Source organism: Oryzias latipes, chromosome 9 (genome assembly GCF_002234675.1).
Source record: "Oryzias latipes chromosome 9, ASM223467v1".
NCBI lineage: Eukaryota > Metazoa > Chordata > Actinopteri > Beloniformes > Adrianichthyidae > Oryzias > Oryzias latipes.
In genome coordinates this window covers 3,306,441-3,327,603 of record NC_019867.2, presented here as the reverse complement: position 1 = coordinate 3,327,603, position 21,163 = coordinate 3,306,441, and the positions used below count along the sequence as shown (strand labels likewise).

At 38.4% G+C, this 21,163-nt stretch overlaps 1 protein-coding gene across 4 annotated transcripts in view; it reads left to right on the top strand.

The window, feature by feature from the left end:
* The window catches only part of ksr2 (kinase suppressor of ras 2), a 131,275-nt gene extending 114,664 nt beyond the window's left edge, over positions 1-16,611 (top strand). For 2 of the 4 annotated variants that reach the window (XM_023958218.1, XM_020705590.2), the window contains one exon: positions 610-1,715. In XM_023958218.1, the coding sequence (XP_023813986.1) occupies positions 610-756 (147 nt within the window). In that variant the 3' untranslated portion in view covers positions 757-1,715. Of the gene's footprint in view, positions 1-609; positions 1,716-2,915; positions 3,201-9,792 lie in introns of those variants that run through there. The other 2 variants (XM_023958217.1, XM_023958216.1) reach the window with 2 other exon arrangements.
* Positions 16,612-21,163: the final 4,552 nt, after the last annotated feature.

Here is a 21,163-nt window from a genome sequence, read left to right as displayed (position 1 = left end):
TTAATATAATTTATTGGGTTTACTGGATTTAAACAAAAATAAATAAATAGAAAGGAGTCTGCATCAAAGTGAATTTGTTTCCATCATCTCACTCAATCCTAACTCTGGTGTTTGACAGACAGAAAAGTCTATTCAAGGTTGTGGAAAATGGACAAAAGATCAAAGGAAACATCACGCTCATAAAGAATAAAAATAATTAGATTAAATAATTAAATTAATATCCTGTCTGGAACATTCTCATGTATATAAAGTAAAAATTTTTGTTAAAAAAACAGTGTTGTTGCATAATGAGGAAATAAAACACTTTATGTTCTTAATTTGTTATTATTTATTTATTGTTCGTCCTCAAAAAGTATCGATGAGAGTACCGTTAAAATACTGGATCGATAAGCAGTATCGATAAGAGTAGTAGTACCGTTAAAACCTTAACGATACCCATCCCTAGTGCTTTGCCTGTGAAAATTCTTGAAATTCAAGAAATTCTTGTTTTGTTTTTTATGAGAAACCATGTGTGTCAGAATTGTTGATTCATGTTGAACATTTGTGGTATTTACAGCCTTTCTGAAGGCAGTTTTGACTGATGAAAGCACTGCCTTTGGTGTCTTTCAGGACATTCTGCTCCTGTGTTGGGCGTACAAGCAGGAGGAGCGGCCCAGCTTCTCCAAGCTGGTGGACTTATTGGAAAAGTTGCCCAAAAGGAACCGCCGCCTTTCCCACCCAGGGCACTTCTGGAAGTCAGCTGAGTATGTCAAATGAGTTAAGAGACATAAACAGCAGCCGCCACAACTCCACATAAATAAGCCTCCACTTTAAGAGAATGCACTGAATCCAGATAAAAAACTGCCCGTGCTGTTTCCTTTCATGGAACGCTGGCGAGCGCGTGTACAGATAAAGCTGACCGTCCAAAGTAATCGGGACCCACCTTCTCTTTGGTTTGATTTTACCCATACTGGATGATTTACTTTTCTTCTCGTCATTATATATGATTTGTTTCTTGGACTTTTCTTGCTTGTAAATTTCAAACCCATCATCCTGGGTGAACAAAACTAGATGTTTGAGGAAAATGTTTTTTTTGTTTTTTTCCATGTCTTGTTTTTAACCATTGAATGTAACTGCTGTACATCATATTCTGTGAGTTTTTTCATACTGTCCTGCCATGTCACTGTGTTCTTTTTTGATCCTTGTGTCTCATGTGTTCAGGTTCATCTTCGTCTTCTTTGAGCACTGAACCGTTCGAATGTGAATAAGGCCCCACACACAAACAGGACCTGTTTGTGTGTGGGGGCGAGGCCGCTCTCAGATCGTCCCGTGCTTCGGACACCAAACATAAAATGTTTGAACACCTGGTTTGAGCTGTCAGACCAGGACTTTGCTTCTCGACACTTGAAATGTATCTCAGCTTTAGCAGAGCCTTCTGAATTGACTGATTTTCACAGGTAATTAAATGTAAACACGGGTCTAAAGCTTGCTGCCATGCTGTCAGTGTGTCAATTAAACCTCATCGTCATGGAAACTTTTCAAATGATGTAGGAAATGAGAGGGTTTTACAAACGGCAGCTTGAAAACTGTGACTGACTTTCAGATTTCTTCCTGGCTGTAAAAACTCGGAGCGGTGCTGGAGTCACTGGGAACGCGTCAAATGAAGCGTTGCACAGTTTGAATATATATCAACACAATTATATTCTTGTACATTTCATAAGGATTGTATTAAATGTTTTTGGGAGAGAAAAATGCAGATAAATATGATAAAAATCCTTTTCAGCCAAATACAATTACAGCAGAAGCTATAAATGTTTGAAGCAGCTGTAATTAATGGACAATGTTTTGAGAGCATATCAGTAACTTCAACACCTGCAGCTTTGCAAAGGGCAATCTGTGAAGAAATATGAAACTGCAAATTACTAATAAATGTAAACTTCAATTGAGTTAAAAAAAAAGCTTTTTTTTTTCAAACTTGCTCTATGCGGTCGATGGAAATGAGAACTACAAAGACAATAAAACAACAAGCACAATCACAGTACTTCATTTTAAAAATGTTTAAAAAAAGCTCTTTGCTATTTTTTCATGAGATAAATCCGTTAAAAATAAAAATTTATTGTAAACTTCCCTTAAAAGTAGCTTGAGGATTAAGCCATTATGTCATTTATTCAATTTCACCTGTCTACAGTTATGTATGGTAAATGTTTTTGATTTTCTTTCTAAATAAATAGACAGCAAAGCTGATTTAGCATCAGTTGACAGGAACCATTTGATGTTTGAACAGTAAAATCTTTATTGGCAAAGTCAAAGACTTCAAAATGTTTTATCTGTAGTGTGACAAATCATATTTTATATCAAGAAAATGTTTTAACATTCCTACTTAAGTTATGACAATTAAAATAGTTTATAGACTGGAAAGCCATTTAACAAATATTATTAAATATTAAACTTGGATAAAAGCCTTAGAAGACTCACTCACACCAGATAATCCATATTGAACAAAAAGAGTCCATCCCATAAACGCGGTTTATGGGATGGACTATATGATGTGACTCAGGCCTGAGAGTGATACCTCAAATCAGTCTTGAAAAACGATGTAGAGCCTAAGACATTCTCTCTTGATGTATAATTTTCAGTTACATTCTAAACATCGACTCACTCTCTAGTGCCGCACTGCTAAATACTAACGTTGACTCTCATATATTTGTGAAATTGACTTTTCATGGAAAACCATGACATAAATAACCAGAAGCTGAAATCTGTCAGATCTGTCCAACATATCAGAAAAAATAAAACATATCATGATGGTAAAGTACAACCTTTTGGCATGTTTTGTACTTCATGCTTTATATCAAAGTCAGTTTTAAACATGGAAAGAGTAGACGTGATTCATGCTTTAGTATATTTGAGCTGTATACTGCTTTTATTATTTCCAGCCACGTTGGATAGATGGAGACAATCCCGCCATGTGAGATAACCATTTTCCACCTCATTCAGACGCATCTGCCAGTGCTGGAAAGTGCATACAAACACTCTGCTGCTGTGTGTTTTTGTTTTTAATCTCTGTGGGAATTTGTCAGTTTTGGAATTGCTGGGATTCAGATATTGTAAGTCATTTATATTTGTACTGTTTACAACTATCAAGTGCATGACAGGTTTAAATATGTAATAAAAAAGAATAAGAACCCTTCACAAATAAATATTTATATATATATATATATATATATATATATATATATATATATATATATATATATATATAAGCATTTTTCTGTCCATTAGGGGAATTTGATCTCACACTCTTCTCTGCAAAACCTTTCAGCCGTTTTGTTTGAGAGACAAATATTTCAGTCTTTTACCGTAATATTTAGGACCAGACTAGCATTTAAACAAAATAACTGTGAATAGAAAACACAACACAACAACAAATTAGCGCCAAGTGTACATAAAAGATTGTAGAATATGTTTTATCGTCACTTTGCCGTAATATTATTACTCTGTGATTTCTTTTCATTTATGTACAAAATTGAGTTTATTTTATTTGTTGCCTTTGGTTTGCTTTTGTTCATTTAAGTTTCCTTCTCCTCCATTTCTGTTCTGATTGCATTGATAATGTGTTGTTTCGTTCCTTTGATCCCGTCCCTGTATTGTAGATGTAAAGCTCCAAAAAAGCATGTCTTTAATGATGCCTTATCGTCTATGCTTTAGTGATGACTAGATTTTGATCATGAGCTCTTTTATTTGCACTCATCCTTTAAAAAGTGTATAACAATAAAAAGATGTTTTCATTTTGAATGCTTTCTGTTTCCTTTATGTCATCTTTTATTCCAGTCGATCTCTGTCCATATTTTACTTTTGTTGTAGCTTCATGAAGCAAAGATGGTGGAGATTTCTGCCTCGATGCCATCACTGTTTAATGTGGTTTTTCTTCTTTTTCTGGTTTTTAATCATCAAAATCCCACTGGGTTTAGGTTTTAGTATCCATGGTGCCTGAGAGGTGCAAGACACATTTACATTTAAGATGCAACAATAAATCTCTGTACAGACCAACAAATCCTGAAGCACTAAAAGTACAAATGACCAAATCCGGAAACGTGGCGACGACAGCGGAGACACGGCTTCTAACGGAAAGGAAACGTCCTGAATCCTGGAAGTGACGCAATATAAAACTAATCATGTATGATTTTTCAAATGTATTTATTACAGATTTCTTTTTTATGTGGACATTTTAAATGCATGAACTAGTCCAAAAACAGTTTTTTTAATTGTATTACTACAATGAATGACAACAATGTTTATCAAGGTAAAGTTTTTGTGTCACGTCCGGTATTCAGGGTATTCCCTTTCCGTTAGCAGCTGCTCGCTTTTGTTCATTTTTTCTCTTTGTCTTTTGCTGTTCTGTTTTGGAATTGCCGGCCAGTTTTAAGGGAATAAATTTTCTTATTACCGGAACTGACGCAAAAACCTTCCTTTGCCAATTGCCATTGTTGTAATTTGAATTTTTAAAACTGCTTTCGTTGTTGTGTTTCTAGTTTGGGTCATTTGCACCTGGATTGCTTTTGTGTTTCAGGACTCAGTTATTTGTTCCGTGATTTGCTGTTGCGTGTCAGTGTTTGTTCATTTGTATCGAGATTGTTTTTAGTGCTTCAGGAATTATAAGTTTGTACCGGGATTTGTTGTCATCTTATCCTAAATGCAAACGTGTTTTGCACCTCTCGGCCACCGTACATATCCAAGTAAAACAAATGTAAATGATGTGAAGTATACAGGTTTTTCCTGCTTATTTCAGTATCTTCAGTATAAAATAATATGAAACTAATGAAGAAATAAATAAATTGTATAAAAACTTGCCAGCAAACTTAAACTGATGCTTTTCAATTGAAAAATATTAAGATAGGACTTACTTTTGTCTGTTCAAAACTGATTTAACACGTGTTTGCAACCTCTCTTCAGGTATGATGAAGCTCGACTTATTAAGACAAATGTTTAAATACAGCAAAGGTTTGCTCTTTTTCTATAGTTTTTTTATTTGGTAGTTTTGTTTATTGCAGTTAATTAGTGAAAATTAGGATTTATTTTTTAAAAACAAATTATAAAATCTCCTTGATTAGAACTTTGTCACCACTAGAGGTTCCTTTGACCAAAAGGCAAACATGTTTGCAGAGGTTGCACCTTCTGCTAACCTTCAAAACACATCATGTAATGAACCCTTTAACACCACAGCGGTTGCTGGCAGCACCCCTAAATAACACATGCCATTTGACATTCCATAACTCTTTAATCGTTTACGCATTCAACATGAATCAGCTGGAGAAAAAGAAGTTTTCATTTCAGCTTTGAATCTATAGGTAACACATGATGAATGTAAAGTGTTGCATATTGGCATTAAGCCTCTTTTCTTCACTGCAGAATTCCCTGAAATAACGTTAACTGTGTAAATGGTTGAGCCTTTAGACTCGTGTAAAATCCAAACATTTGGCTAACAGATTAAACATTTTAGCGGCACCAAAAAGGCTTTCCAGGAAATTCAGAACATTTAAGACATTGTTTAAACCTCTGATTTGTTTCAAACTCTCACAGCTAAATCAATTCCTAGTTCTTTTCTTTTAAAGATGAACCCAAAAGACAGAACCCGCGGTAAATCCTCTTTATGTCAGACAGCGCTGCTTTGATTCACACCATCCTGAAATTGCATCACAATCCCAAACTCGTTGAACATAGATCGACTGTTCCACCAAATGAAAATAAAAAATTCCTGATAACTCTTGAAAGTTTCTGAGTGTCAGCTGCAGTTAACATCAGCGGAGCTGTTCTCTCATTCACTGGTTGGAAGTCTTGCAGGATGGCATTAGTGTGCACACACCTGTGTGTGAGTCTGTTTGTGTCTGTGTCCTTCAGTGTCTGACCTGTGACTCTCCGACTGCAGAGAGAGGCTGACTCACTGAGGCCGAGGCACAGAAAATGAAAGGCTTGATAAATAGATAGAGCTTCACTCTTCTGCTCAAACCAGTCCTCCTTCACCTCCACCTCTGGAGTTCAGCTGCTGAAGCGTAAAAAATCCACCCGACCCAATCTGCAGCCGGCTGAAGCTCATCAGAGCAAGAATGTTTGGTTTCTCTGGATATTCTTAAAAGTGTTGGGACCTGACGTGGTTCAATGCATTTCATTTTACGCTATATAAAGAACATAAATATTCAGTTTATATATATATGTATTTATATATATAATATTAAATTGAGAAATAAAAACCTAAAAAAAGATCCAGTACAGGAAAAGGGAAGGTTATTTCTTCATGTTTGTCTTTATTTTTTCATTTGGCATTTGAGATTTTATTATTTTTTTGCCCTTAACCAGCTATTTTTTGGTCATCTTTCAACTCTCTGTGTCTTCAGAGCTCAAGCAGTATTAAAGTCATGAGATGAAAATACAACTTGGGGTGAAAAAAAAAAATCGACTTGAATCTAAATGGTGTCCGGTTGAAAATGTACAAATACAATATATCTATGTTCTCTGGATAAACAGAAAGACATTAAATCCTTTAAAAAGTAAGTCATTTCTAAATTCGTTGTAGTTAAACAATCTACTTTTTACAGTAGATGTTCTTTGTGAAATAAAAAAACTGTTTCATGCGAGAATCATCTTTACTTTATTAGGAAGAATTAACAAGACGATAAATGACTGTACTTCTAAAATCACTTTCAGTTTTCCAACTAAAGACTACTCAGGGGAAAAAATAGTAGAAATAAAGAAAGTTTCCTGCATTGAGATAGACATGATAGTATAATCACAAGTTAAAGAATAATCATAAACTGGAGGATAAATTAAAAAAATTGAAAATCAGATTTTGGTTGTTTGTTGTTGCACATAGAGGCAAAGCCAAAAAGGGAAGAGCCCGACAGTACTGTGAAAGGAGGAAACTTAAGGCAAGTATAAATTTAACACAAAGTAATGGAAATACTTACAGTGGTGGAGACAGCAAAATGTTATCCAACATAACGTTCATTTTCCCAAAGCTTTGTGTCCTCAAATGGTTATGAAATGTGTAAAAATGTGGCTGAGCATTTAATCCCTTAAATTCACGGCAACAGTATATGTTATGATGTTAAACTGAAGAGAAAATGACATCAAAACCGCCCAATAATCGGGCTATTATTATATTGATTAGACTAATTATGACAACTTTGTGCTTACCTTCATAAGCATAATCTAGGTCTGCAAAACACCACACAGACATGTCAAAGCAACGAATTTGGGGAGGCTGATTAGCAGTCAAGCCTCCGAGGACTGCAGCGTTCTCTTATTCATTTAAAGACACCCACGTGGCTTATTATGCAGGACATGTGTTTCATTAGAGCAGAGCTTTGGAAGACGGATAAAAAAATGGAAGAAAAAAAAATAAGAGGGAGGCAGAAGAAGCCCTGCGAAGCGAGCCACAAACGATGCACTCAAGGTTCTGCTTTACTGAGCTGTGCCAGTTAGGAGACGCTTGCTTAGCCTTGAAGCCAGGAAACATGTTGACATCACCTGCGCGTTCGTCGCAGCAAATCCCACGCAGTTCTTGGCCCAATTTAGAGAACAAAACAAATGTAATGCTAATGCTATAAATACTAGAAAAGCCTCCCAGACTGAGCAGAACCAGAGGAAGTCTGTCTGACGGATTTGGGTAAAGACTTCTAGCAGTCAACCTTTGGGGTTTTTCACTTTACGCTTAAGAGTCTAAGTGCTACAACCATTTGGTAAACCACAATGGTTCAAACTGTACAACCCAAAAATAAATCTTACATAATGTGAGAGGATGTGACCCTGTCATTCCCTCCAGCAGGCCCTGTGTTTGCCCATCTGGCAGACAATGTGCAACAACAGAGCCCCTTTGACTCATTAAAAGCCACCATTCAGTGCTTTTATGTATCGTATGCACAGAATAAATGCATTTAAAAAAGTAGGACTTATTCTAATTTTGGCAGCTGAACCCCTCTGACTTTTTTCGTCTCGGGTCCTTCAAGTAATTTTGATGTTTGGTGATGTGTGTTTAATGAATGAGTCACTGATGCTTCTGTGTTCTTGAGACTCTGTGCGAGCAGCTGAAGCCATGTGGGACCAGAATGCAAACAAAATGTTAAACAATTAATTCTTCTAGTTTAGAAACAAACAGGTCAAATAAAATTGTTCCAGCTGAACAAATTATAATATGTATTTGAGTTTTTTGTATAGTTTTTATTGTCTCTATAAACCCAACCTGCCTGAAATAAAAAAATAAACATTTTATTACGGTGATAGTGGTTTACCTTTAAAACTGTACAGACTTACAACTAAACAAAAAATGTAATATATATTTTTAAATGGAATTATATGTTTTTTTTGTAGGACCATAAAAAGGTTAACAGTGGCAAACTATACTTTTAGGTTTGCTATTTACTGATTATCATCAACGTCCTGTTCTTCTGTCATGAAGACACTTAAAATAAATCTTACTGAAAAACTAAATTGTTGTGAAAAAATTAATATCTTAAATAACATTTCATATGTGGTTAGTGTAACTAATACAATATTAATAAATTGGTGAATAAAACTTTATTGATCCCACAACGGGGAAATTACCTAATAACGATGATGAGTAAAAAGAAAAAAAAAATGTTTAAATTACTGATCTAATAAATTTTAAATTGTTTAACTGCAGTTATGATCATCTAAAATTTTAATATACAAATACAGTGCCAAATTCAGTTGTGTTCGCACCGATTGCCATTCAAGAGTCAAATTTGGGCCAATTGACTCTCTGTCCGAAAAAGGGTTCATAGACTTGATGCTCATGATCCGTGTGGGAGGAGCTACCACCAAAGGTTTTTAGCCTGATCAATATATGGAAGCCTTGACTGTACATCTCATTTACAGTCCATGGAAGACACGGATGATGTTAAGAGGTCAAGTTTATTTATTTTAAAGGACTCTACAAAAGCATAGGTAATCCAGACTCCATGTCTGGATTCATGAGATCATTCTACCAGTACTGTGAGGTTCACGATGACGCCGCTTTTAGCGCAACTTCCGCTGTCCTGCATTAGTTTAAGGAATGTAAAAAAGAAGAATAAAATTGGATGATTTTTAATATCGTCTCAACACACATAGGAGAAATATCGTAAAGTTTAGGTGAACAAAAGGCAACAATCAAACTTACCATAATTGTTTTGGACTCCACCCACTAGTTACTTCATCTACACGTCACAGACGGAAGCTGAACGGCTGATTGGTTGACGCGACACGTCTTTGCCAAAGTTCAGATATTTGAACTCTGGACACACTGCGCCACCCAAAACGTGCCACAAGACTCAAAACACTTTTTGGGTCAAAACGTACCCAATGCTCAAAACGTAGTGCAGGACCTCTGATTGCGTCTTTACATTGACATAACATAAAAACTGGATGACCCTGACGAACGAATCGCATTCGCTGTAAACGCGTCTTTAGAGTAGCAAATGTTCATTATAGCCTGTTGTTGCAACATTTGCCGAAAGCAGAATCGACACCTTTTTTATATAAAAATTCACATATCTGTTAAAAAAGCTGAGAAATAAAAGGTTGAGAACTTGACTATAAATCTCTCACTTTCCTTTAATGACAAATGTGTTTTATAAAAAGAGAACATATTATGGGTTAAGAATTGTATCCTCTGTGGAAATTTCGTAATTTACCAAAATAAAGGTTAAACTTTTGGCAGATGTAACACTTTTCTGTCTGTTCGTATGGTGTCCTACAAGGCTCTGTGTTAAGACGTCTTCCAATTGATTACTGTTTCTGTCTCCCTTCCCGCTCTAGGCTGTAGCGGAGGCGTCGATGGGACTGTGTCTCAGCCTGAAGCTCATCCTCCGCTCTGATCACATCTGCTCCACCTGCCTGCTCTGCCATCCACCCGCTCTTGCCCCACCATGCTTCCACAACCTCCACCTTTCCTGCTCCGCCTTGTCGCCAAAGCTCTGACACAAACATGTTTTGTCTCCATGCTTGACTGGACCCTTTATTGGGCAACCTAGGCCAACTTTGCCAGAATGAGGGACAAGACATTCAGAGAGGCCTTTCTCCACGCTATGCCTGAAGATTTTCCTAAAACAGCATTTCTTTCTATTTTTAATTGAGGAATTCTGACATACTTTAATAATCATTCATTCATTTTGTCGCAATTCATCTTTGGCTGCAAATATTCTGCATTCTGCTCTGACTGTCAAATGAACTTGAACTAATATTTTTTAAAGGTTTATCCAGCTAAACTAAGATGACTTGCCACGTCGTTGGCAGTTGGGTTGCTCATCGTTCGGAGGACTTCACATCACTCATGGTGTCTTTCATAATCCGTCTGCAATAATGGTCAAATCAAAGCAATTTTGATTCTCAAGGTTTTCCTTTTTTTCTGCAAATTTTACAATTTCCATCAACTTTCTTGAAGATCCTTTATCACACTGAAGGAAAGTCCTGGTACAGATCAAAACGTTAAAAGAAGGAACTATCACACAATTGACCTAAAATGAGTCCCCTAAGCCCATATGTTTGGTTGAAATATCCTCAGTTTTTACAAAGGTCAAAAAAAGGGGGAAAAAATAAAAATTAACATAAAAAAACCATCACAGCCATGGCCCAAGCCATGTGTCATGAACAGTTGGGAAGAGGAAAGGTAGCGGTTTCATGCCTGTGGATGTCATCGATGTGATTGCATGTTCTCGGCATTCCCTCATGAATTCTCAGCCAGCATGCAGGAGCATCGGACTCAGAAGTCCTCTGCTCAACTTTGCGTCACGGCCCAGGAAATATAGTACAAGTTTGAAATTGCTCTATTTCAGTCAGTGGCTTCTTTCACTACTGATGTGTTTGTGAGTTTGAGTGGAGCAGAGACATGCCATCAGGTATGGAAACAAAATCTGTCCAAGGCTAAATTTGGAGTCTTCCCACCAGAAGTGAAAGCTAAAGAACAAAAGAAAAAAAAGACGTTTTACAGATCAGGCTCAGTTTGACACAGTTGAACTCCTGTTCCTGACCCCTGTGCCCCCCATGGCTGCAAATACTCTGCAGTCCAGCTCTGCAGGAATAGCATCCCATGGAAGTTTATCTTAAATACATAAGTGAGGACAATTTTACCAAGCCTGGTAAACAATATCACTAATCTGTGCAGACGAAATTGATTTTTTTCAGTAAATACAAACTCAAAATGAATAAACTCTCATTTGAAATACGGAGAAGTTCTCCACAAGCAGAATAAGATACTGGTGAATGTTCTTGTTTTAATTATACTTTGGTTTTTATTCTGTTAACAGTTAGTTTTGCTTATTCAAGTAAATAATACTTTGGATTGATTTCTTAATGCTGGTCATTCTTTATGGATAAATTGCTACCTGGTAAGATTAAGAGTTTTAGTGTTACACCAGGGATAAAATCTTAGAAATATAGCATGTGATTCTTTAAGACACAAAGTTCTCTTCTTTCACTCAGGTGAAAAACAGCTCAAAACAGAAACCAAAGCAGGACATTTGGTTCAGGTTAGAATTTAGTTTAAAAGCGCAGCATTTCCATTTCTACAATGCAAGTCCTAAATAACACTTTGATCTAGTAAAGCACAGTTTTATGACAAAGACTGCACATATTTTGAAGCACTGCTAGGAGTTATTGCCTAGAAAGCAAAAAAAAAAAAAAACACTCTTTGGCCCATATTTGGGCATCTTCTGGACAGCAACCAATGCTCCACCAGGGGTGCAACATCAAGCAGTGGTCCCCAACCTTTTTCAGGCCACAGATTAATTTAATGTCACACTATATTGTAACAGACTGGCCTGTACAAGACTGAAGTGGGTTTCCGATTTTATTTGGACCTCCGGTTTCCCTTAACGTTTGAGGGTAAAGTTTATCTTTATCCAATGTAAAATATTTGCAGGTGCTTTGAACTTTGATTCTACGTTAGATTTCACGTAGGAAGCAACTTCAGCCTCGTCTGACTTTTAAGGTGTGAAGGATAAACACAAAAATAAGTTACAAAAACTGGTATTTTTAAATTTAATAATAATAATAAACATTAATCCATCATTTGAACAACTTAGCAGCTTCTTCGTAACATTAAACAGATGGTTGCTGAATATTAAGCAGTATTATTATGATGCATGGTAGGTCACCGTAAATCCATTTTTGGACTTCTGAATCTTATCAGTTAAATGCAGCTTTTTTTATTTTGATGTTGAAAGCTGTTCTTCTGCTTCCTCATCTGCCAAAGCAAACTTTCCAAGTACGTTTGTTTCTTGCTAACTTCGCTAGCTTGAGGATAGATGGGGTGGATTTTCGCCACATGAGCGAGCGACGTGACAAGCGTCGTCAGAAAAATGCGTCCGATATGGTGGAGAGAATCCACTCGTTTTCCTAAATAAAACCTCTTTCAGAATCAGATTAAACAGAAAAATGTAGGTTGTGTTTTTTATTCTCTGCAGCACCAACTGCCACTTAGACCAGTAGCGGTCCGCACCCTATAGGGGTTGGGGATCCCTGCTATCCCCCTGCAAAGCATTGACGTCCACACTCTCTGTGGTCTAACCCTGGCTCTCGGCATTTGTGTGGAAGCTGGTCCATGACATTTGGGCCCTTTCTGGTCCAACCAAAAGATGAGGTGACCCTGTTTGGCCTTGTTTATGACCTGCGCTCACATTAAACTTGGAAGGGCAAAAAGCGCCAAAAATAACCCATTTAGGTACAACTGTGTCTGCTATCTGGGTTAGCAGCCTCATCTGTGCAGCTGAAGGTTAAGGACCTTGTTGAGAGGCCATTCAGCACCAGGACTTTAAACAGGAAAAGGTCACACTTTGTTTTATTGTGGGTGCCAAATATTCACTGGATTCACATGAAAGCACACATCAGTGAGGAAGTCTGACTGAAAAGGGCTTTTTGTCTGTCTTTTTAAAAAAGATAACTTTTACAGATTGTAGACTGAAAGGAATCTCTTCTCACACTGAATGGATTCATCAGGCAAACCCCAATCAACTCCTTGCTTCCAAAAAAAAAGATAGACACCTATCAGCACGGAGGAAATCTGATATAACCACTGCGAGTATCTGAGTGAAATTGATTCTATTGCATGGTCTAACAGCTCCCAAATAGACACACATGTTTGTCTGGAGAAGATTATGAATTTCCTCCAAGAGAGGGGAAGCAGAGTGAATTCTAAACCTCTGACAGTCTCTTCAGGAATCTTAAAACATCTTTGTCAAAATCCAAAGTTTTGTTTTGTTCTTGTTTTGAGAGGAGTTGCTTAAAAAATGTTGATTTTCCTTCAAAATGCTGATCAACTCAGAAAGCACAAGGGTCCAGCTAACAGGACAGGATGTGTATTTTTGTATTCACAAACAAAGAGCCAGCTAAAGGTTCAAATCCCCACACGAGTATGTGTGTAATGGCTTCATATCTCAGTTCTCTACTGATGTACTGAATTGAAAGTGGCCGTTTAAAGCAACATAGCATTTTTTCTTTTTAGTTTGGGGCATTGTGTCACCTATAATCTCTTCACATTCCTAAACATGATTTGCAGGTTAAAGCTGGATGTTTGTGAAGTACTTACAGAGTCCCTCTTCTAAATCTGCAACTTCTTCGACAGCCCAAAGATGCTGAATCCTTTCAGACCTGCAGAAACCACAAAGAGCACAGTTCAGCTTTTGCAAAGCATTGAAAGAATTTGGTTTTGTTGTGTGTTTTCTCACAGCTGCTCTTACAAGCGTTTAACTACAACGGAAGTCCACTCTGACGTGACCTAAAATCAATGTTGCTTTTTCAAAGTTTTTTTTTCTTCTTCCATTTGGATTGACAAATGGACTGTCAGATTGCTGCTTCACCTCACTAAACATGCAAAATGAAAACATGGCGAGTGTTTGCATTGTTTGCTCCACCTGGCCCTTTACCGACATCAGGAAGGAGCGCTCTTCTCAGTGATCCACTCCTGGTTTGCGTTTCGTCACATGACAAATCACTTCTTTCCCAGCCTGTCAGTAAAGGTGACAGTCATATCTCAATTGGATTTTTACAGCTAGAAAGTCTCTTGAAAAATCTAAATTTAAAGACCCACTCTGATGAAAAAGATGATTTTGGTGTTTTTAACATGATCTTGTTAAAAACATGACAAAGGAGGACAAGAAAAGTAAGATTAAATTGCATTTCTCTGTATTTCTTATTTAAAATGCTGTGAATCTGGAGAAAACAAAAAAATTCTGTTTAAAAAAGATCTAATTGGTGTAGAAAATACGCCGGACGCGCTACAAGCTCCCGGCTGCGCTGAATCCACTTGGAGACAAATGGATCCATGAACGTCTTTGTTTTCCTCGTCTGAGCTGGAATCTGGATCGAAAGTGCACGGCTGGATAGCTCCATTACTGATTGCCATTTTTGTTGTTAGGTTGGGGGGCTGTGAAGCTGTAAGCTAGCATGTAAAAACTGAGAACTCTCAGCAACTGGAAGGAAAAAAGGGGGAGCAGGATTGCTCCGCCCACAACTCAGAGGCAAATTTGTAATCATAAAAAGACCACTGGGAGAGCTTTTAAAACAAATCCAAGCATGATCATTAACTCTAGAGAACTGACTAGGTCAAATTTGACTGCTGATTTTTCCTTGTGTTCTTCATTAGGGCCCGATCACGTAGTGCAAGGACCCTATTGTATTTGTAATGTTTATTATTATTATTATTCCGACAAAAAAGGCGTCTTTTTGAGGCCTTTAACATACCTGAAAACTCACCAAATTTCGCACACGGATCAGGAGTCACGAAAAATTTCTTATTTTACGGTAGACCAGCATGGGTGCACAAAAATGGCTCCATAGCGCCACCTACAAAATTTGTTTTCGCAAGCCCCACCATATGCTTTAATTTAAATTCTATTTCTATTTTGTTCCTTTTACTGGGCTCCTTTTAATTGCGGCCTCTCAAAATGCACAAACAAACTTTAAAAGTCAAAAAGAAAAGTGTTCTTGGGTTCTCCAGGTTTAAATTTCTCCAGAGCTCACCTTTTAGAAGATGCATAGCAACGTGAAATTGAAATGAATTGTCCAAACACGCTAAACATTCTCTGTTTCTCTTTGACTAAAAAAAAAAAACGTAACTGACGATAGTTCAGGAATGAGCCCAAACCTCTGTGGCAACTCTGAAATGCAATTTTGATCTTGTCCTCCATCATCTGAAAAAAGCAACATGTTTAAAACACCAAAAACAACAATTTTCATTGGAGGGGGTCTTTAAATCTTCTTACCATGTTCTGACATGCACTTTAAAGGGGAAGTTTGAAACCTTTAAATTTTGTAAAAATGACTATCTGAATGTGTCACTTGCCTGTCAGTCAGTTGACCACAAAATTACAGAAAAAAAACCTAAACAGCAAAAATCCAACACTCTACAAAGGTAAACATTCTGCTTGTACAGCAATAATGACTCAAGAGGTATTGGAAACCCCCCCTCAGGTCCTTACATGCAATTTGTTCTCAATGATTACAGTCCAGTGAGATACCACTTTAAAGACCTTCTGCAGAAAACTGGTTTCAACATGTTCTTGTGGATCTTTCTGATGATGGAGGGGAACAGGAAGGGGGAGAGGCCGGGGTTGCTCCGCATCAGTGGCCCAACCCAAAACAACCAAACAAGACTGTTTTGTTTTGGACTAAAAATGTCATAATTCTAATTAAGACTACTCGGAATAGTTTGAAAATAGCTAAAAAGATGATCCTAATTGGTCTTTCAGCGAAAAGTACTTTTTTATTGAAAAGAACTGGTTGAAGGTTTCTCACTTGCATCCTCTCTGGCTGTGTGGGCCGACTGCAAACACCATTAGATCAATTTTTCCCTGATTCCTTTCAACCATCCTACATGCTCCTGGTTAATGCGGCCCTGCGGAGATCAAACACGCAGGCAGGGCATCAAAAATGATGAGAAGAAAAACATTCTCAGATGAACAAGGGCTGCAGCACTCTGCAAAACCCCACACTCTCTCATCTCCTTCTTAACATATTCCCTGGAAAAGATATTTTTAAGTTAAACAAGATGTCACTTGTGGACGAGAAGATGTCTATTTTTCTGCAGAGAAAACCTGTAATACGATTTCATTGTGCAATGAAATATTTGAAAAAAGTTTTTTTTTTATCCCTCGCTGATTGTTTTTTGTCCTAAAAACGAGTCAAACTTGAGAATGTATGAGATGATGTCAAGTCTGAATTTTCTCTCTAACCTCCTTTCTGCTAAACTCGCATATTCAAAAAACTTTCCGTCCAATTTCTTTTTTTTTTGCCTCTTTTTGTTGTCTTTTTTCACTGACTAGGATTGTGACTAACCCTTCCTCCTCGTCGTCATCATCATCATCAGAATCCTTGTTTTAAATCAGCTGAACACAACGCTGCCCTTATCCACTCACATTATTCCAGCTTGTGACGGATCTTCATCTGTATAATTTGTACAGCAAAAGTTTATAACGTTTTCTACCCTTCCAGAAATGATTTAGTTTCTGTTGTTCCACTGAATGTCAATGAATTCAAATTTGCAAGCATTGTTATAAAGGTTTGTGTTTTTTGTGCAACACTTGGGTTTGTTCTACCTTCCAGGTAGGAAAAATAAGGTTCAATAAAATCTGAAGAGATGGACCTCTGTGTTGTGTCTGAAGTTTGCGATCAGGGAGCCGCAAAAACGTCTCTGTCGCCTCTTTTAATAAGACTCACTCCATTAACGTCCTCCTCAATAGCCTTTATAACGCCTCACCCATGAATTACTTCAGTGAGAAAATCCAGACACATCTTTAAGGTTCCTTCGTGTGGATCTTCTCACCTTCAGATTAAAATTTGAGTCAGTTTACTGTCCTTTTCAAAGACGTGTTGTCTCGACTTCTTTCAGCTGATTTTAAGGAAACATAGAGTTTTGCTGTATTGACCGTTGGGAGGGGGAAGGGGGGTGCATCATTGTCTCATCAACAACTTTAATTTTGATGTTTGGTAGCACTTATTTAAGCATACTGCAAGTAACTTAGTCTGTACTAAAAGTGAGGCAGTAAACTTTACGTTTTATATTCTATAAATATGTTATAGAAGTTTTCAGTTAGTATACTTTGTACTGGGGATGTTCCGTTCAGAATTTTTTGACCCTGATCCGATTTTGAGTCATTTGAGTTTAAGCAAACAATAAAAAAAAAGAATAAAAATGTAATAAAAAGAGCCCATTTTCTTTTCTTTTTTCTTTTATCATTTAACACTTAGAGCACTTCTGTAAAGTAGCTCGAACAATCAAGTAAAAACAAAAAAGATAGTTAACCTTTAACTTGTAAAAATAAGTAATATTTAGTTGTGAGAGAAGGTTTGGTGCCTGTAGCTTTAGTATCTTCAGAACCATTGAACATTTTTGATCACATGTGATTCATATCTCCATTAAAAACAAAAAAACAATGACTTTCTTCCAAAATCGTTGTTGTAGCATGAATATGACTTTTTCTTGACTATCGGTAGCTTCAATAAATATAACCACTTGTCAGAGGTCCGAGCTCTGTCTGACTTCTCCCAGCAACCCCAGCGCACACTTCCTTTTTTTTTTTTTTTTTTTTTTTTTTTTTTTTAACTTGTCCTGTCCAACAGCTGGGCAGACAGATGAGAGCTGAGGGCCTCTTGTGTTGGACAGATTTTACTTTAACAAGAGGGGTTATTAATCTTCAGACAAACCAAAGGTATGTCTGGATAAACCCCTTTTGTAATTGAGGCCAAACTTTATTAATTTCAATCATGTCTGAAAATCTTTGGTGTTGGACCGGACGGAAAAGGAAAGAGGGGAAGAAGAGAGAGGGACGATAGAGAGAGGGGGGGTAGGGGGTGATAATAGGAGGGGAAGGGGGATAAGACCATGAAGCAGCATAAAGCAACAAGTTTACTGGTTGTTAATCATTATGGTAACGTTCAAATGTAGTACAATAAGGGCGGAGCCTGTCCACACACACACTCAAATGTTATAAACACACCTGCTAGCTGCAAAAAATGTCCACCTGTCGACATATATACAAAACAGATAGTGTTCACACGCATACTTATGCCTTAAAACCAACTAGTGTGAAATATTTCAGTCATTCAGTCATGCAAACTGTAAGTGCAAAGGTGAGCTAACACCTGTGCTCAGGTGAGTGTTTATGTTCTTCTAAAATGGATGGTGGAACGTGGAAAGAAGGAGGGAGAGTGCCCAGCCATCCCCACCCCAAGACCCCCACCGCAGCAGCAGCGGCAGCCGGAATCCCCCCAACGCCACACGGGAACCGGCAGGGAACAACCGCCGCCCGGGCGACCAAGCCCGCCACCCAGGCCAGGGCCAGCAGGACCGCCGCAAGGCCCCCAGAGCCAGAGAGCAGGGAAGCACGGAGGGAGAGAGAGCGCCGCCCCAGCCCAACCAGGAGAGCAGCCCCCCCGCCGCGCCGGGAGAACCCAACGCAGGGCCCCACCGGAGACGGACGCCCACAGCCCCAGACGAGCACCCCACCACCACCCAGGAGTTCCGGGCATCCCCCCGCCCCAACCCCAGGTACGAGCCAGGACCCCCCAAGGGAGACCCGCTCCGCGCTCCAGGCAGCCATCCGCCCGGCCCGCGGCTGGTCCAGGGAGGAGCGGGGCAGGGGCCCGCCGCCCCCGCCCAAGAGGGGGGGAACCCCGGGGAAAAAAAGAGGGCCCACAAGGGGTGTTGTAAATATGGCCCGACCAGGCTCGGCCACAGTTGGAAATATGGCGGGGCCCAGCGCCCAGGAGCAAGGACCAGAACCCACCCCCCAGGGACACGAACACTCCCGGCTCAGATGTAATGTGAACCCCCCCGCCGCGCGGAGAGAGCACCGCCGGGCCCAGGAAGCCGGCACCCCGGGGACACGGCCGCCGTTGCAAAGGGGCCCGTACCCCCCACCAGGGAAGAGGCAGGGGACAGATGGTCCTAGGTCCCACCTTCCTTGCAAAATGTGTGTGCGTGTATGTGTGTTTGAGAGGGTGTGTGTGTGCATGTGTGTGTGTTTATGTTGGAATGTATATATTGAGGGGGGAGGGGTGTGTGTGCTAAGGGGGGTGCAGTTAAAATTGGCGGGTAGGGCACTGAAGCGCACACTTCCTGGAGGCTGCACACCTCACTCTCATTCATTCATCAACCACAACATAGTTGAGCTGTACGGAGCTTCGCTCAGTGTGAAGTATTGTTTGTGCCATGCTGCCTTCCTTACTGAGTGGTATATTTTCTGTTTCCTAAACTTGTTTGCGTGCCCCGACCCTCGACTGGATCCTGACTACCCCGTCTCTCCTCTGATGATCTCATGCCTGTTACTGACTCCTGCCTGCCTGACTCTGATTTGGTTTTGTGGACTTTTAGCTGAGCTAATAAACCCGCTGCATTTGAATCCAGGCGTCTACCTGTTCCTGTGAAACCATTTATTAGTTTTGGTTGTTTTTGAGAGATTGTCAATTTTATTTTCCATCACCTCTTCCCAGAGCTTTCACTTTGTGTCTGTCGGCAGCACGGAAAGAGCAATTCTCTTTAAAAGAAACAAAGCTTGATCTTTTAACTGCTGAAACGCCCTAAAAGAGTTATTAAAGCCGGCAGTTTGAATTTGTGAATATCTCGTTAACTTTACCAAACTGTTTTTGTGCGCCTCAGTGTGCCATATTCTTGTGCTCTTTACGGCAGGCAGTAAAATATCGCAATCCGTTCATGATGTGCAGACTTCTAATAGGGCGTTAATTTGATATAGGTTTGAAATATTTGCTGCTAATCAAAATAATAAAAAAGATGACTAAATCTCCAATCACTGATCGGGACACAACATCTGATACAGATGGAGTCTAAAAGTACGTGTTCGGGGCCAATTTCCCATCATGTGATCGGTTTGGGACATCCCTATTTTCCTACACCACACGAACATTGTACTTTCTGTACTTATACTCAAGTGTACTTAGTAAAATAAAGTTTTTTGCTAAGGGAGAACTTTACAAATTCAGCTCAGTTTTGGCGCCAAAAACTGTGAAACATGGACAAACATTAAATTATAAATAGTGTCAGACTTGCACTTAAAAGAAAAACAGGACAAATTACAAAGAATTAGAATGCTCTTTGAAAAATTGAAAGAAAATTTTTTGCTTAACATAAAGTGAGGCTATGATTTAAACCAGACGTGATTTCATCATAACCTTTTAGTGGATGTTTAAAGACCCACATGGAAACTCGGAGATTTTCTTTGGTACATCAAAAGCACAAAAGATCCAAGAGCAAACAGAACCCCATAGACTGAGAGTAATCAAAGTGATTACGGCTGCGTTGAGATCAAACTAAAGTCAGACGGAACAAGAAAGCAAACTGACAAGAAGAAATGTGGAGGATTGGACGGATTAGAAAAACAACGGATCATCTTTGGAAGGAGAGGAGGAAAAAGAAGAACATCAGCTTCATCCTTAAAAGGTATCGATGCAAATCAAGTCATTTTCTGTCTCACTCAAATTGTTCATAGCCAGTTCTATTTTGGAATATCTCACATAGTTAAGTTGGTGTTAACAATAAACAATTTGATTATTTTAGTAACCACATTGTTGGTACTAAATGATGGCCTTCATTTTAAGCTATATTGTACGATGAAGTATTAGGGCCACCAAAAATCTAACATCAAAAAATGAAAGTTGTAAAATTATGAGAAGAATTTATAGCTAGAAAGCAATTTTTCTCATATATGTTTAACTTTTTTTCTTATAAATGTTCACGTTTTAAAGCAATACATTTACAACTTTAAAACACGTTCATTTACGATAAAAAAAATCAATTTTACACTTAAAAAGTAATGAATGTTGCCTTTTAAAGCCGTAAATAAACAACTTTATTCTCATAATTTAACAGTTTGTAAACGGTCCTTAATACTCCATGGTAATATAGAAGCTACAAATGTATTTTCACATTGTCAGTTGTGTGTGTTTTTGTGTGCTGTATCTCTGTACATCAACAGTTTCTGTTTATTTCCTGTCATCTCCATTACAGCAAACGAATAAAGTGAAGTGGATGTTGTGCCTAAATTGTTTCCAAACAAAATAAAAGACCCATAAATTAAAAGGATTGAATAACTGCAGCTGAGTAAAAACACAAACCTTTGTGTTTCTGCGCGTGAGGATAAACTATAAAGGGACACTTCATGTCTCCTGGTTATTACCT